This window comes from Drosophila innubila (assembly GCF_004354385.1).
Source record: "Drosophila innubila isolate TH190305 chromosome 2L unlocalized genomic scaffold, UK_Dinn_1.0 4_B_2L, whole genome shotgun sequence".
Taxonomy (NCBI): Eukaryota; Metazoa; Arthropoda; class Insecta; order Diptera; family Drosophilidae; genus Drosophila; species Drosophila innubila.
Window position 1 is genome coordinate 25,670,724 of NW_022995372.1, and position 16,315 is coordinate 25,687,038.

At 34.2% G+C, this 16,315-nt stretch overlaps 2 protein-coding genes across 3 annotated transcripts in view; one reads left to right on the forward strand and one right to left on the reverse strand.

Annotated features, from left to right (window-relative positions):
• The first annotated feature begins 2,766 nt into the window (after positions 1–2,766).
• LOC117780877 (facilitated trehalose transporter Tret1-like) lies at positions 2,767–4,686 on the forward strand. Its single transcript, XM_034617557.1, has 6 exons — positions 2,767–2,845; positions 2,909–3,138; positions 3,191–3,321; positions 3,484–3,830; positions 3,891–4,303; positions 4,368–4,686. Exons 1-6 carry the CDS (start codon positions 2,767–2,769, stop codon positions 4,566–4,568), a joined length of 1,401 nt encoding a protein of 466 aa, XP_034473448.1. The 3' UTR covers positions 4,569–4,686.
• A 1,694-nt stretch (positions 4,687–6,380) lies between these two features.
• Positions 6,381–16,315, reverse strand: part of LOC117780513 (ABC transporter G family member 21) — a 35,647-nt gene continuing 25,712 nt past the window's right edge. Inside the window, exons 3-9 of one of the 2 annotated variants that reach the window (XM_034617069.1) lie at positions 14,086–14,280; positions 13,447–13,858; positions 9,518–9,773; positions 8,795–9,439; positions 7,738–7,894; positions 7,406–7,672; positions 6,381–7,334 (exon numbers count right to left, since the gene is read on the reverse strand). In XM_034617069.1, the coding sequence (XP_034472960.1) occupies positions 7,139–7,334; positions 7,406–7,672; positions 7,738–7,894; positions 8,795–9,439; positions 9,518–9,773; positions 13,447–13,858; positions 14,086–14,280 (2,128 nt within the window). In that variant the 3' untranslated portion in view covers positions 6,381–7,138. Of the gene's footprint in view, positions 7,335–7,405; positions 7,673–7,737; positions 7,895–8,794; positions 9,440–9,517; positions 9,774–13,446; positions 13,859–14,085; positions 14,281–16,315 lie in introns of those variants that run through there. The other variant, XM_034617070.1, reaches the window with a different exon arrangement.

Genomic DNA, 16,315 nt, shown 5'->3' on the forward strand with positions numbered 1-16,315 from the left:
AAGACTTGATTTTCGCCCGATCGGTCCTATGACAGCTATATGATATAGTGGACCGACTTGAACCAACTTTAAACAAAAAAGTTGTTCATACTAAGACTTGATTTTCACTCGATCGGTCCTATAACAGCTATATGATATAGTTGTCCGATTTGAACCAACTTTGGACAGGATATATAAAACCAAGTCGTGTGCTTATTGTATCAGTTTGCTTTAGATATCTTATAAAACAAAAAAGTTGTTCATACTAAAACTTGATTTTTGACCGATTGTTCCTATGGGCGCTATATGATATAATAAAATGATTAAACATGTATTCAATATTTAATGTCACTATAACATTCATAAATAATAATTTCAATAAATTGTAAAAATTAAAAAATAGCTTAATATCAGCTGCAAAAAAAATTGCTCCCGCCGGGAATCGAACCCGCAACAAAGTTGCAAAAATTTTAACTGAAAGAGGCTCAACGTGTTCAGCCACTCTCGCACTTATGCTTTCATCCTCCCAAATGGCCATATTGCTTGTTTTAGTGCTCAATTACAAAGTAAAAGAAATAAATTATATTTTAACATTTAATGTTAATATTACACTTCAAATAAGAACTGAGCTTGTTTTAATATAAAATTAAATTGAACTCGAACATAAATAAATTTAAAATCTTTCGCCCACGAGCACCGTCCGACTCCGCGACTCAGAACACTGCGCCACGTAAGCCCACCGCGGATTGGACGCCAATTTGTGATATAATATTTTAATACAACTATTTATTTTTTCAAGTTATTTACTTAAGTTTTAATTACTGCCAACGCGCCATCAACGAATTAAACAGCAAATTATTATTTGAATATCTTCGCTATTTACTGTGCGATCGGAATGAAATTTTCAGCAAAAATCTAGGATAATTATATCTTCGTCTGTGCAATCTGGCATTCAAATTGCTCTTAAAATTTCGATATGATATCCTGAGCCCATTGAAAATGGGCGAAAAAGGCAGAATGTATGTAACAGGCAGTAGGTGGCGTGGGATCAATAGACGAGACTTCAAACTTGATATGTAGGTTCCTGAGTACCATAGGCAGATTAAGTTTGCTTTTGTTTTTTGATCAGACCACTATGTCATATAGCTGCCATAGGAACGATACATCGAAAATGAAGGTTTGATATAAAAAAGTTTTTTGTTGAGATATCAGATATCAGATATAATATAATGTCAAAAAAAAAAGCAATTTCAAAAATTTCTGATATTCCACAAGAAAAAGCTCTACACGAGGTAAAAGTCTAGTGACGAAATCATATTCCAGCCCCAAAATTTCTGATATCCAATTTAGTGACGAAAAAAATAAAGTTTTATATACAAATTTTAAATAATAATGTAAATTAATACAAAAAAAAAACGAAAATTGACTTCGGCACTGAGCAAAAAGTAATTATTATATTCGTGGTAGCTCACCCTTTTTGCGCACAGTGCAGAACGCCAATTCTCGTGTTTTTTTTTTTTATTGATTTATATAATTATTTAAAATTATTATACTAAACTTTATTATTTTTTGTCATAAAATTGTTTATCAGAAATTTTGGGGCTGGAATATTCATTCGTCACTAGACTTTTACCTCGTGTAGAGGTTTTTTTTTTGTGGTATATTACTATACTTTTAATGAGAGTATTTCAACTTATGTATAAAATAAGTGGTGCATTGAAGAAGTTGTGTCGGGTAATATTCAATTGTCAGCTTACTCCTCTACCATTTTGTCTGTTTATGCTGAAATGTCTGTTCTGAAGCTTCTGTTTTCATTAAATCATGTTTAATTATTTATGCAAATAATATAAATGCTTGATTAAATTTAGTTACAAAAAATTATATTTATAGTAACAACTTAAAGGGTACCAGAACTTCGACAATACCAGTTATTTTTGTCTAGTTTTCAATAAAGTTATATAAATAGCCTTAATAAATGGATATTTATGCATAGTTGTATTCAATTAGTGAAATAAAACTGAAATTAAAGGTATATTTTGATATTTCAACAATGGGTCAGGGTTTCGTTATTTTGTTTGCTTTTTTCCAAGACATAACTTATGTTAAGTTCCTGCTCGGTGCTGTTTTAATGGGGGCCGATTTCTGATTCTCTCTTTCTGTTTTTGTCTCTGAGTGAATATAAATATGAGTAAATTAACATATGATATTTATGCGCAATCGGGTTCTCTTATGCTCAAAAATTGGTAACGGCAGTCGTTGCGGGGGTTCTAGTTGCCAGATAGCAATTTAATACCCTTGCAGAGATCATTATACTGTAATCGTGAAATATGTAGAGTTAAAATCCCAGTTCATAGCTATTATAGCTTTTAATGAGCTGACACATTTTAGACAAATCTCTTTCTCTTTTTACTTGTTGCTAACCAATCTAATCTCTCACTTTTGAATAAAACATTCGAGAAAGAACAAGTACACTCATTAACTACAAAAATAATTTATAAGACTTTTACAATTTATTTTAAATTCTGTAAAATGTTTTGATTATTTGTCCGAGCATCTATTTTATAGGGTATTGAAAGTTCGCTATTTCGCAGATTGACTCTATTTTACTTGTTAATTCGTAAGTATGTATACATGTAGAAATTTCTTTATCTTTATTGATGTTTTGGTGCAATTGCAACACACATTTAAAGATTTTTGCTCTCCGTCGCAGAATCAGTTAGAAATAGAATTTTGCTCGTGAAAGACTGAGTCAAAGAGAAGAAGCTGCAAAATAATAAATCGAATAAAATGTTCGATAGAATCTTACAACGTCCGAACTGTCTAGTGAATAAAAGAAATCGTTATCAACTACTTGCCACAGTGCTAAGTGAGTAGAAAATAGCACTTAGATATTTCTAAAATCTCAACATTTCTCTTTTATTCTCGTTAGTAAATTTAATATGCATAGCACATGGCATTGGAATCGGTTGGTTATCGCCAACTCTTCGCAAATTGCAAACACCGGAATCACCCCTCAGCTTTCCGCTAAACGTTAAAGAAGTCTCTTGGGTGGGTTCGGCATTAGGCATAGGTTCGGTCATAGGAAACTCACTCTCTGGACTTCTCATACATCGCATTGGTAGCAAGATGTGTCTTCTCCTTATAGCCATACCGCATTTGGTAGGTGTGCAAAGTAACTTGTTCGACGCATATGATTATTAATTTCTTGTAGTGCCTTTGGATTATGGTGTACTTTGCCAAGAGCGTGGAGTTCTTGATCGCTGGTCGGTTGCTGGCTGGTATTACAGGAGGAGGCATATATATTCTCCATCCCTTATTTATCAGCGAATTTTGTGATGCCAAGTAAGTAGCCTTATAAGACTGATTCGGTAGGCTTAATAAGATTAAGATAGCATTAGATCATAAACAATTCTATTTAAGGACTGCACATTGTCCACTTATGACTCGAACTTATGTACATATGTCTTATGATAATATTCTCTTTTCTAATCATTTCTTTTACAGCATTCGAGGAACTTGTGCGACAATGGTGATGTTATCAGTTAACACCGGTATTCTTATAGGCTACATTTTGGGCACCCACGTATCATATTATGTCGTACCATTTATAGCACTAATTTTACCACTTAGTTATTTTGTATTTGTTTTATTATTCATACGCGACTCACCAATGCATCTCATAAGCAAGGGCAAGTTTTTGGCAGCTGAAAAGTCATTTAGATACTATAAAAATATAAAAGATGGCGACAGCGTAAGCGATCAGGCTATCGCTATGGCGGAATTTAAGAACATGAAAGTAGCGCTGACCAAAGAAGACAATCTCCTCGACAAGGTCACCTTAAAGGACTTTGGCAAGTAAAAAACTTTATATTAAATTTCCCAGTTTTAATAGATATTATATTTTTCTACAGCCACCAAGGCTGCCCTTAGAGGATACGCCATGGCGGCTGTCATTGTCATTGCGAATCAGTTCAGCGGAGTTTTTACCATGGTCAACTATATGACGGATATCTTTGCCATGTCGGGCGGTAGCATGGATCCAAATACAAGCACAATTATCATTGGATCTGTGCAACTTTTCGGTGCCTATGTCAGCACACTTTTATGCGATGTCTTTGGGCGCAGAATTCTGATGTTAGTCTCATCGGGGGGCGTGGCGTTGAGTTTAACATGCTTTGGTTTCTTTACCTACTTCACGCAGATGTATGATCTGAGTGAATGGAGTTGGGTCCCAGCTGCCATTATGTCTGTTGACATTTTTCTGGGCAATATTGGCTTGGTTAGCTGTCTATTTGTGCTGATGGTTGAAATGTATCCCCTCAAGGTTTGTCTACCCATTACCTGCATCTTAATTGCGTTGATTATAATTTAAAAATTAATTCTTACAGATCCGCGCAAAGGCAACATCCATTTCGATCGTTGTATGCAGCTCTTTGGTGTTTTTAATGCTCAACATTTTCCCACTTTGCATGCATTACTGGGGTTTGCCAACCACAATGTGGTCCATGGCAACCATAACAGCATTTTGTTTTACTTGCTTTTTATTATTTTTAAAAGAAACCAAAGGAAAGTCCATGCTAGAAGATTGAGAGCATTCAAACAGCTAACGTCTCACATTTCAAATGTTATCGACAGGGCTATCTTAATGTTATCGAAAATTATTTGTAAATATACACGCGAAAAAGCTAGTTGCTATGATAGAAATAACGTCGCATGCAGTCACTGATGCAAACTTAGCTATTTTATAGCTAGTTCTGGCTATTTTTAAGGTCAGATTGCTAAAAAAAATTTGAAAATTTCTTTTAGCCAGATATCTGGCTATTTTTAATACACATTTAGCAAATTGTTTGCTATTAAAAAAAACTAGTCGGCCGGTGCTACAGTCGAGCATACTCGACTGTCGGAGACCCCGTACTTACTATGGCAAAAACCAATAATGGAAAAAAGTTTTTCTTACCAAGACTTGATTTTCGTTCGATCGGTCCTATGACAGCTATATGATATAGTGGTCCGATTTGAATCAACTTTGGACAGGATATATAAAACCAAGTTATATGCTTATTATATCAGTTTGGTTACGATATCTCATTAAACAAAAAAGTTTTTCATACTAAGACTTAATTTTCACCCGATCAGTCCTATGACAGCTATATTATATAGTTGACCGATTCGAACCAACTTTGGACAGAATATATAAAACCAGGTTTAATGCATATTCTATTAGTTTGGTTACGATATCTCATAAAACTAAAAAGTTTTTCATACTTAGATTTAATTTTTGCCCAATCGGTCCTATGACAGCTATATGATATAGTGGTCCGATTTGAATCAACTTTGGACAGGATGTATAAAACCAAGTTATATACATATTATATTAGTTTGGTTACGATATCTCATAAAGCAAAAAAGTTTTTTATACTAAAACTTGATTTTCGCCCGATTGTTCCTATGGGCGCTATATGATAAAGTGGTCCGATTCGAACCAACTTTAGACAGGATATATAAAACCAATTTTAATGCATATTCTATTAGTTTGGTTACGATATCTCATAAAAAATTAAAGTTTTTCATACTAAGACTTGATTTTCACCCGATCGGTCCTATGACCGATTCGCCTGCAATATTGAGGAATCTACATACCAAATTTGGTTTCACTAGCTTTTAAATTGTTCTTATAATTTGGATATGAATTTTTTTTTTTCGATTTATGGGCGATAAAGGGGGAGTGGCCGAATTTTGAAACAAACTTGATCTGCTTGCAATATAGAGGAGCCTACATACCAAGTTTGGTGTCTCTAGCTCTTATAGTCTCTGAGATCTAGGTGTTTATACAGACAGACAGACAGACAGACGGACATTGCTATATCGACTTGGCTATTGATGCTGATCAAGAATATATATACTTTATAGGGTCTGCCATGCCGCCTTCTGCCTGTTACGCACATATTCGTTAAAACAAACCCAATAGACCCCTGTACTTTTTTTAAGTACGGGGTCTACAAACAAAATAGTCTTTATTTGCGATCTCTAAAATTAACTTGTTCTGCCTGATATTATAATGATTCCACATTCCAAATTATGTGCTTCTAGCTCGTACCACCTGAGATTTTTTCGTTTATACGGACAGACGGACATGGCTTTATCGAATCAGCAGTTGTTTCTGATCAATAATATATATACTTTATGGGGTTTGCAACGCTTCCTTTTGCCTGTTACATACTTTGCACATACTAAATATATGTACCTGCACAGGGTACAGTAACTTAATTGTCAAGAGTGGTCGCAGCGTTAAATTATTATGAGCGAACGCAGAACAAGTGTAAAAGAATCAAATATTGAATGAAACTGAGCTATCGTTATTGGCATTCAAAGGAGTGATTTTTGATTGAAACGCATAACGATTATTTTTCATGAATGTTTAAATAAATTTAATTACATGTTATTAGTAAATGTAAACATAATACACATTTTGTATATGTTCATACAATTTTTTAATGTTTTACATGGTTTTCTAGCAAACATCACTTATGCAGCCATCTTAAAACTAATTAAAAAACTAGCATACTAAATCACAGTGTTTTTTTCCCAAGTGAAAAAATCTACAAAACTTTTTAGAATTTTATATGTATATATATATATAGTACAGAAATGTGCGATATATATATGATGTACGTAATAATAATAATATGGGCTGTTAACTTGCATTACTTTTGGGTTTAAAACGTAAATTAAAACATTATTTTCGCATAAGCAAAACAAATATTTCTCTTTAGCAGCAACATAATAATGATAATAATGTTTATATTATTAATAATAATAATAAGATTTAGGATAAATGGCTAACAATTAAAATGCATAAAACAAAACAAAAATTGCTGTTCACAAAATGCAACAAACAAAATTTTGGATATAGTGCCTGCCTTTTGCCATGTAAATGTACATACATATGATAGATTAAGAGGATTAATATATAAATAAGCTAAATATTTTATAATATTTAAAAGTAATTACTAATTGATGTGGCTTGAAATTTGAATCACAAAAATTGGCGCACGTTTGTAGTTTGTTCAACAAATAGATTAGGATTTGATATATATCATATATGATATAGGATTACACTTGTTACTAATTACGTATCACTGGTTCGTTGTCAACTGTATCACGTCTTTTTGGGGCACCGCAGATAACGCAGCACCGCATAGCCCAGTCCGCGAAATACCAGAAAGAACATCATCAGTATTAGCGTATTCAGCCAGAGTGGTGATGTGGAGTTTTGTGCTTTGAGTATTTCCTCATATGGAATGAATTCGGTTGTCTGCTGTTTGCATATCTCATAGCTGCTCGGGGATCCGCAGCTGTAAATCGGAAATCGTATACGAATTAAATTTATATGCAATATTGAAATAAACACACTCTGATGCCTTACCTAATAGCTGGTCCCTCGCGAAACTCAAGTATTTGCATATTCTGGTATGCATAGTGTATCATCGATGTATACCTTATCCAGCTGAGACCTTCCGGAATGCGTGACGAAAGATAACCGCCAAAGAGCTGTGTGGCAAGCGTATAGAGTGCACTCAGTGTAATGCTCACATTCATATCCATGCAACAAGCGCCAATGAAGAAGCCAACGCTCTGTGCCACAATTGTATTTAGCAGCAAAAATATCAACATCAAAAAGAAGAGCTTTAAGCTGTTACAAAAATAATAGGAAAATATTGTAAACTAACATATAAATATTTATATTTTAAAACTTACCTGCTACAGCCTAGCATGGGATAGCTAATCATGAGGTAGACAGTGGGTAAAGTTATCACCAGAGGCAGCTCCGCACACATTTTGGCCAGATAATAGGCAGACAAACGATAGGCGCCCGATCGACGCTCCTTGCTGATGACCTCACGCTCCGAGGGGACTAACGAGTATACATGAAAAGCGCATTAAAATCAAGCAAAAAAATAATCAGAACATAAAGATAGATTTCGAGATGAGGCCAGTTAATTAAGTTATTTAAGCAAAAAAAACTATTTTGCAATAAATATTATCTTAAGAAAATAAAAACATATCAAATTAAACTCTCTCTGAGAATATCGAATATCGGTCGTTTTCAAGACTTTATTAACCTATGTGTTAAAAACTTGTACGGATTATGAAAGTTTATCAAAGAAAATAAATTAAATTAACTGTCCGATCTTGATGCGACTCAGTGGGATAATAGATAATACTAATAGAAAAAGTTTATTACCACAAAAAACGTATTATCTCAAAAACTGTTGGTGTGGTGGTTTTTCGCGATTTTTGGGGGTGGAGGGGAGCGTGGCTTAAATTTGAAACAAACTTGATTTGCGTGGGGTACATAGAAGTCTGTGGTTGAAAGTTTTGTATCTCTATCTCTTATAGTCTCTGAGATCCTTTTTTTAATACAGACAGACGGACATGACTATATCGACTCGGCTATTGATGCTGATCAAGAATATATATACTTTATAGGGTCGGAGATGCCTCCTTCTCACTGTTACATACATTCCAACGAACACAAAATGGCCTTTTACTTATTTTATAAGTAAAGATGTTTATTAACAAATTTGATTAATCTCTCATTAATTTTCTTTATTTTGTTGACAGTGCATTTCAAAGCTTTCCGTAAACAACTTTAAAGAAAATGTATTTGAAGCGCATTAAATAAAGCATACTAGTAATCACTGAAAATACAGAATACAAAAAACTTTACTTTCTTCTCTCAATCAGGAATCAATATTAAATTAATCTAATGCTCCTAAGCCTGGCGGTATATTGTTTATGCACTTGCACTCACATGAATTGAGCGCACCGAATAGTGCAAAGAGCATCCAGTAGGTCTGCGAAAAAAACATCCAGCCCTGTAGATCATGCAGGAATTCCTCGGTGCGTGGCAGCTGAAACCAAATGGCGCCCGCCATCAGAGCCAGGCCAATTGTTTGAAACCAATTCAATTTGGACAACATGCGTGGCTTGGCCTCCTTGAAGTTACGGCTGGATAACACACTAAATTGTGTATGGAAACGTGTCGGATACGAAAGCCATTCATCATCATTAGCACAATTTTTGCCAACACTGTAGGATTGGCAATCACTGGAGGCACAGGAACTGAAATTTGATTGGGAATCGGCGCCGCACCAAACTAAATGTTGAGCAGCCTCCTCATCGGTCTCACAATCATTCGCAGGGTGATGTAAATTTGCATATTGATGATGATGCTCATCGTGATGATGACGATGATGATTGTGATGATGATGCCGTTGATTATAATAATTGTTGATGATATCGTTTATTAGAATGCTGTCATGCTGCTTCTTCGACGCTTTGTCTTGGCAACTCTGATGACTGCTAATGCAATTACGATTTAAATAGTTGCCATGGGACTCCCTGGCGGCGATGAACAGCTTTTCCCGTATATCCGGATGTGATTTTAGTTGTTCCACTGCAAAAAAAAAAAAATGTAAGAAGGGGATAAATTGCGAATAACTAGAATCCGACTAAAATAATCTCCTGCACTTACACACAAAGTCAGCGGGATTATAGTGGGGCTTGATGGTAACACCAATATCCTCAAAGTGCCGATAGATATTGTGCACCTCCCCAAAATAGGCGGTGCGTCCCTGATGCAACAACAACAGCTTGTCAAACATGTGGAACATTTGCGAAGACGGCTGGTGTACGCTTATCACAATTGTCTTCTGCTCCAGCTGAGCATAACGCTTGAGCACCTTCATCAACGATATGGCCGAGTGACTGTCCAGACCAGAAGTTGGCTCCTGTAAATAATTAATTTCAAAACATAGTAAGTCTTAAACATAAACAGCAAAATCAAGAAAGATTATAACGTAAAACGTAGAAAAATAACGTAAACATTGCTGTTATACTTAAGAGCGGTCATAACGAGCACTGGTTTCTTGGACAAAGCAATGCAACCACATATTTTTAATAAAAAATTAATATTTTTTATTTCCTAACTATTAGCTGTTCATGGTAACACAAGCTTTATACATATTTTTGCTTGCTATATGAACAAGTTTAACACTTTATTTTGATTTGTATTTTCTGACCAGATCGAACAGTTGTTGCTGTCGATTGCATCTAAAGATTTTATACAGACTGATTTAAAATAGTTAAAGTAAAATTTCTCAAATTTTTGTCAACTAAATTTTTAAACAATTTCTGACCTGACGGATTACTTTACTATCCAGCAATTATGCTCTCCAGTGGTTTTAAATATAATATTTTAGATATCACTAGGCAAAAAATTTGCGGTTTTTGGCTATTAAACGAAGAAAACTTGCTTTTTCGGAATTATTTGGAGCCCCATATACCAAAGACAATTTTTTTTTTTATGGTGAGGCTTTTTTGTAGGATTTTGTAAAATTTGGCTTTTTTTCTTACCGTTTTTCAGAAGTGCGCCCGCATTTGTCATCATTACTCGAGAATACCCGATATTCAAAAGCTTTACGTTTGCTAACGAATATATCTATAATTCATTTATACACAATCTAAGATTAAAACCAGTAGTTTAAGAGCCACTAATTCTTGAATTAAGAAAATTATGATTTTTTTCACCTTTTTTTTTACGATTTTTTGACTTTAAATTTCTAGGAAAACTTGAAAAAAAATAATTAAGAAATTTTAATTAATAAGGCGTCGTTTAAGATATGATTCATTAAAATATTAGTAGGTATGTTATTGTCGATTTTGATGACTTCGTTGTAGAGCGGTATTGACAATTGGTATAAAAATGATTTTTGAGATATCTTAACCAATATCACAGAATATCAATTTTTTTTTATTTACACATTTTGACCATATTTTGTTAAAATCGGATTACGATATTACATAGCTGCCGTAGGAGGGATCGGTTGAGAAACAGCCTTTAGTATGAAAAGTTCTGTTGTTTCTTGAGATAAATCAACCAAATTCACAGGTTGTGTGTGCAGTAATGTGTTATATATCCCTTGGTTCAAATCGGTTTACTATTCAATATAGCTGCCATATGAGCGATCGGTCGAAAATCTGAAAAACTTTCTAATTCACTAAGATATTTTAACCAAACTCACGAATTGTGTATTCTGTGTTGTCGTAAACATCTTCGCCAAAATTGGTTCAAATCTGTTCACTATATCATATAGCTGCCATAGGACCGATCGTTGTAGAATCAAGTTTTGGTATGAAAATATCAATATGCATTTAAGTTGGTCTTATGCATCCTGACCGAAATTGGTTCAAATCGGTTAACTATATTATATAGCTGCCATAGGACCGATTGGTAGAAAATCAAGGTTTGGTATGAAAGCTTTTGTTATTTTCTAAAATATTTCAATGAAACTTTTAAATTGTGTATCTTAAATTGTCATTTACATCATAACCAAATTTGGTTGAGATCGGACCAATAAATCTTATAGCTGCCAAGCAACCAAACTCACAAAATATGTACCTTGTGTCGACTTATATGAACTGACCAAATTTGTTTGGCATCGGGCCACTATAACATATAGCTGCCATGTAACCGATCAGTCGAAAATCAACCTTTACTTGAAATTTGTTTGTTTATATGCTAATAACTTAGCCGTCTCTCCATAGATTTGAATGAATCATATCTTAAACGACGCTTTATTGATGTATCTAAGTAAATTACGGCTTAAAATTATCTTATTTACTTTTTTTTTAGTTTTCCCAAAATTATAATATAAAAAAATCGACAGAAAAAACAACTAAAAAAAATAATTTTCTAAAATCAAATATTGATGGCTCTAAAACTACTAGTTTAAATCAGTGGTCGGCACACGCCGTACGCCGTGTATAAGGATTTTCTCTGCCGCAGCGCTGCCTGCGCACGTACAGTATAAAACTTCGTGTGGCTTCGCACCTGGAGCCGCAGGCCGAATAGCGTGGCAAAAATCATTATTTTGACGAAAGCGTTCTTAAAAAGTAATATGTGCATTTCGATAGAGAAATTTTCAAAGATTACGAATCCATTTATTGAAACCGGGTAAAAATTGAGGGCGTGACAGCCTCTCGCAGCTGACACATTTTTTAGTGCGCGCACAAATGACCAAATTTTACAAAAAATACAAACTTTTCAGCTAAATTGTAGACAAGTTATGCGACTGATCTTTTTGCTTTTGATTTCCTCTGAAATGTATGTTCATTCTAAATAAAGTTTTCAAAAAAAATTGTTTCTTTCCACTATCCCACTATTACAGGACGCTTGGGTATTTAATTCTCTAACTAAATTATCTCGGTTTTGCCTGCATCAAGGGCGTTTAAGCTTAGTTATAGTACAAAACTCATGCAACATCGCCATAAAATGGTGGTAGGAGAGGAAGAGCGCAGTGCAATTACATACGTTTTCTCTGTGCAAGGCATCCTACAAGATTTCTCAAAAAAAAAAAAAATTTTCTTTAATTAGCGTAATAAACTATTTTAAATATTTAACAATGTTGTTTTAAAGACGAAAAAAGATTAAAATGTATATTTCAGACAAAAAATAGATTTATTTTTTTTAATTTTACATGCAAAATAAGTGCAGAAAACAACAACTTTAACGGACAAGCCCGAGTCACCCATTGTGCAAATCACCCTGTGTGGGATGTAATTTTACTTGGGAAGTTTTCTATAAAATGCTTTTTAGATTTTGAAAATATCTTCACTGGCTCAAAAGACATGATTCTTGCAACGCAAAATGAGAAATAGCCCCACTGCGCGTCGCTAATACGACATTTTTCTGTTAAGTCGCTGTCGTGGAGCTGTAATAGGGCTGTTAAGCCAGTGGCCAACCAGCCCTATAAATCACGATTCCCGAAATTTGGCAAGCTATTTTGATTCTTTTACAAGTAAATCGAGTCAACTTTAACATGGATGCCATTCAATTATTTTTTTTTAATATTAAATAAATAATTTAGGCGAATATTTCAAAGTATAACACAAATTAAAAAAGGACAGATTTCCTGATAGGGGAAGTTTTCGAAAAATTCAGGCAAATACATTTTAAAAAAAAGACAAATCTGTCTGTTTTATTTCCCATTTTATATTATTATATATTTTAATGAAGATATTAGTTTAGTTTGACTTTATTTACGAGCATTTTCTTATATTTTGTTCATTCATTCCTAACCATCCAATGATCAAATTTGACTAATGTGCGTTGTTTATTTTAAATTTAAAAAATCAAAAAAATTTCTAGCTAGTCTAAACTAAGGTGAAGTTACTATAGGTGTCGTTTTCACCACAGCTGCGCTTTTCGAGGGTCCAAGCGTGCATGCAAACGTCGATTGCTATCTCTGTCTAGTGCGTGCTGAAAGAGCGAGCTAAAAATAGTGTATGCCCCCTTAAATACATTGGTCGAAGTCACCTATATAAAAATTCGCCTTGGTTTAAACGTAGCATGTGCCTCACTTGTACTCTTTTATATTGAATTAATTGTTATTTTGTACTCACATCAAGAAGCATAAGGAGAGGATTGGTCAGCAGTTCGCAGGCGATGTTGGCGCGCTTCTTTTCCCCGCCAGAGAGACCGCGATTCAGGTAATCTCCGAACTTGGTCTGCTGACAGCAGGTGAGCTCCAATGTCTCCAGTATGTGATCCACCAGACGCAATTTCTCCGCACGCGCCATTGACTCGGGCAGACGCAACAGCGCCGTGTAGAGAACCGTTTCGCGCAGCGTCAGCTGTGTAAAGAAGATCTCCTCCTGCAGCACGTAGCCAATTTTGCGGCGCCAACGCTTGGAGAGTGGCTCTCGATTGAGATAAACGCCACCGCTATCAAAGTGCCGCTGGCCACTCAAGCAGTCTAACAGTGTTGTTTTGCCGCTACCCGAGGGTCCCATAATGGCCAGCACTTCGCCCGGACTGCAGCAGCCAGAGAGAGAGAGGGAGATACAGAGAGAGAGAGAGAGACAGAGAGAAAGAGAGAGAGAAAGAGAGATGGTGAGAGTTGTCATTGGTTCAGTGGGTTTTGTTCTGCTTGTTTTATTATGCCACTGTTACGCACTGTTGTTTTTATTATTTATTGTCTGCTTGATTTGGCTTTTTTTTGTTGTTGTTTGTTTGTGTGTTTTTGTTTTTGTTGTTGTTACCTGACTAATCCACTCACATCGGAAAGTATTTTGCGTTCGTTGTGCAACACGTTTAAGTTCTGAAATGTCAGCTTTAAAGTGGGCTGTTGTTGTTGTTGTTGTAGCTGATGTTGCTTCTGCTGTTGTTGTTGTATGTGATGGCTTGGCATTGCAATTGCTTGTGTGGGAAATGTTAACGAAGACGTTTGAGACGCACTGCAAGAAAAAACGATTTTAAAATAAGTTATTAATATAATTAATTTAATACTAAGTTTATTAATTAAAAATCATAAATTAGTTTAAAAATAAGAACGAAATACTCTGTAAATAACATTATTAGGTGTGTTCTACAAATTTATAACAACGCTAAAGCAACCCAAAAGCAACTGTTGCTGTTCCTGAAAAAAAGAAACCATTGCTTTTAAATGTCTGAACAAATTTTCAGAGCTTTGACAAATTAAAATATTTTTTAAATTTATATTATTAATTCTAAATAAGCTCGGTACCCAAAAATGGCTACACGAGCCAATTAGATTTGTGACAAATTATGTTACACCATTTGGAACACTTTTATCTCCGAAACTATAAAAATTAGAGCAACCAAATTTGGTGACAATACTCTTAGGATATTGACCTATATTAAGTTTATTATAAAATTTGGCCACGTCGACGGCCAACCACATAAATGATATAAAATCTAAAAGCAATTTTAAAACTACCGACTTGAAACTTGGCACACATGATGGGGGAGGAGTCCTGACGTGTGCTGAATACATAGATCGGTTAATAGACAGGAAAGATGTTTGGGGAGATATGTTGTAGTCCGTATAATCATTTGGATCTTAGAGACTATTAAGGCTAGAACTACCAAATTTTATGACAACTTTGCTATGTTGTGCACGCAGATTTTGTTTGCCTTAGCATTTTGGCAAGAAGGAGGCATCTTAAGATAATACGTTTTTTATAGTAATTAACGTTATCTATTTATATTATCTAATTCGAGTATTTACTTAACCGCAGCAGGACAAGTAGAACGGCAGTAATACCTAACCAAAGTTATTAAAAATTAAGGCAATACAAGCACCCAAAAGTATGCAGTAGTTTTTATAAGGTAGTAAATTCTATAAAGTACTTTAATATATATTTAAATAAGTAAAGGGTTTTCTATGGTCGGGATCTCAACTATAGCCTTTCCGACTAGTTGAAGTTATACATTTGATATCAATGGTCGCGTTCACCAGGCACGTTTGCTCCCTGATAATTTTTATGATACCTATGATACTTCTGGTGAACGGGACTGATACCGTATCATGATACCAACTTTTGTGTTTCATGATACCTGAGCATGTATCTTAAAAAAAGACTGCTACTTTGTGCTGAGCAGAAAAGTGCTCCCGTCAGAAATTTTTTTCGATACACATGAAATGTTTATCGAAAGTCTTCTTTGTTATCAATGTGCAACTGCAGCAGCAGTTTTTAAATACATACAATTTATTTTAATTTATTTGATAGTTTTAATTTAATTTCCTATCTGTGCTGCAATTATTATCGATAATTCGATTATCAGCTGTTGGCAGAAAAATATATCAACGCATTCACCAGGAAGTATTAGTAGCATCAAATTTTTGTGATACTTGATAAGGGAGCATGTTTTCTGGTGAATGCGACCAATGTTATGTAAATGGTTTATAAACAAAGTATAATTTATGTTAGACATGTAATATAATTGTTATGTTAATATACATTTCTTCTGTTAATTCAATTGCTAATTTATAGTAGTTATGTTAATCTCCAAATGTAAAATTGGTATATATATTAGTGAGCCCCCTTGTTTTTTAATACATCAATTTTACAATTTTAATGCATTAATTTAGTCAAGTTATTCTATAGTTATTGGGTCTGTCTTGTATTTATAGGCTTTTAAAATAATATTTATCAAGTTATCAAGTTTACATAAATGGTTTTTATAATCATCAGCAAAAATTTGATTTTCAGTTATTTCATGTATTACTTGAAGTATCACATAAGTAAAAATTAATTTTTTACAGGTTTCATCAGTTATTTGGTGCATCATACAAATGAAGAACAAAGAAAACAGTTTCATCAACAAAAAATTTTGTTTTATCACTACTTTTATCACTCACATATATCGCGTAAATCGCATTATAAATGGCAAAGAATGACTCAGTTGTTGATACTGATTAAGAATATGTACATATATAGAAGGCTCTAATATTCAACTCACATTATA

What these genes read in the sequence shown, in the direction of transcription:
- LOC117780877 (XM_034617557.1), top strand. Translation starts at nt 2,767, where the DNA reads ATGTTCGATAGAATCTTACAACGTCCGAACTGTCTAGTGAATAAAAGA. An exon ending in TTATAGCCATACCGCATTTG is followed by an intron (nt 3,139 to 3,190) that starts GTAGGTGTGCAA and finishes AATTTCTTGTAG; the next exon opens with TGCCTTTGGATTATGGTGTA. An exon ending in GGTCACCTTAAAGGACTTTG is followed by an intron (nt 3,831 to 3,890) that starts GCAAGTAAAAAA and finishes ATTTTTCTACAG; the next exon opens with CCACCAAGGCTGCCCTTAGA.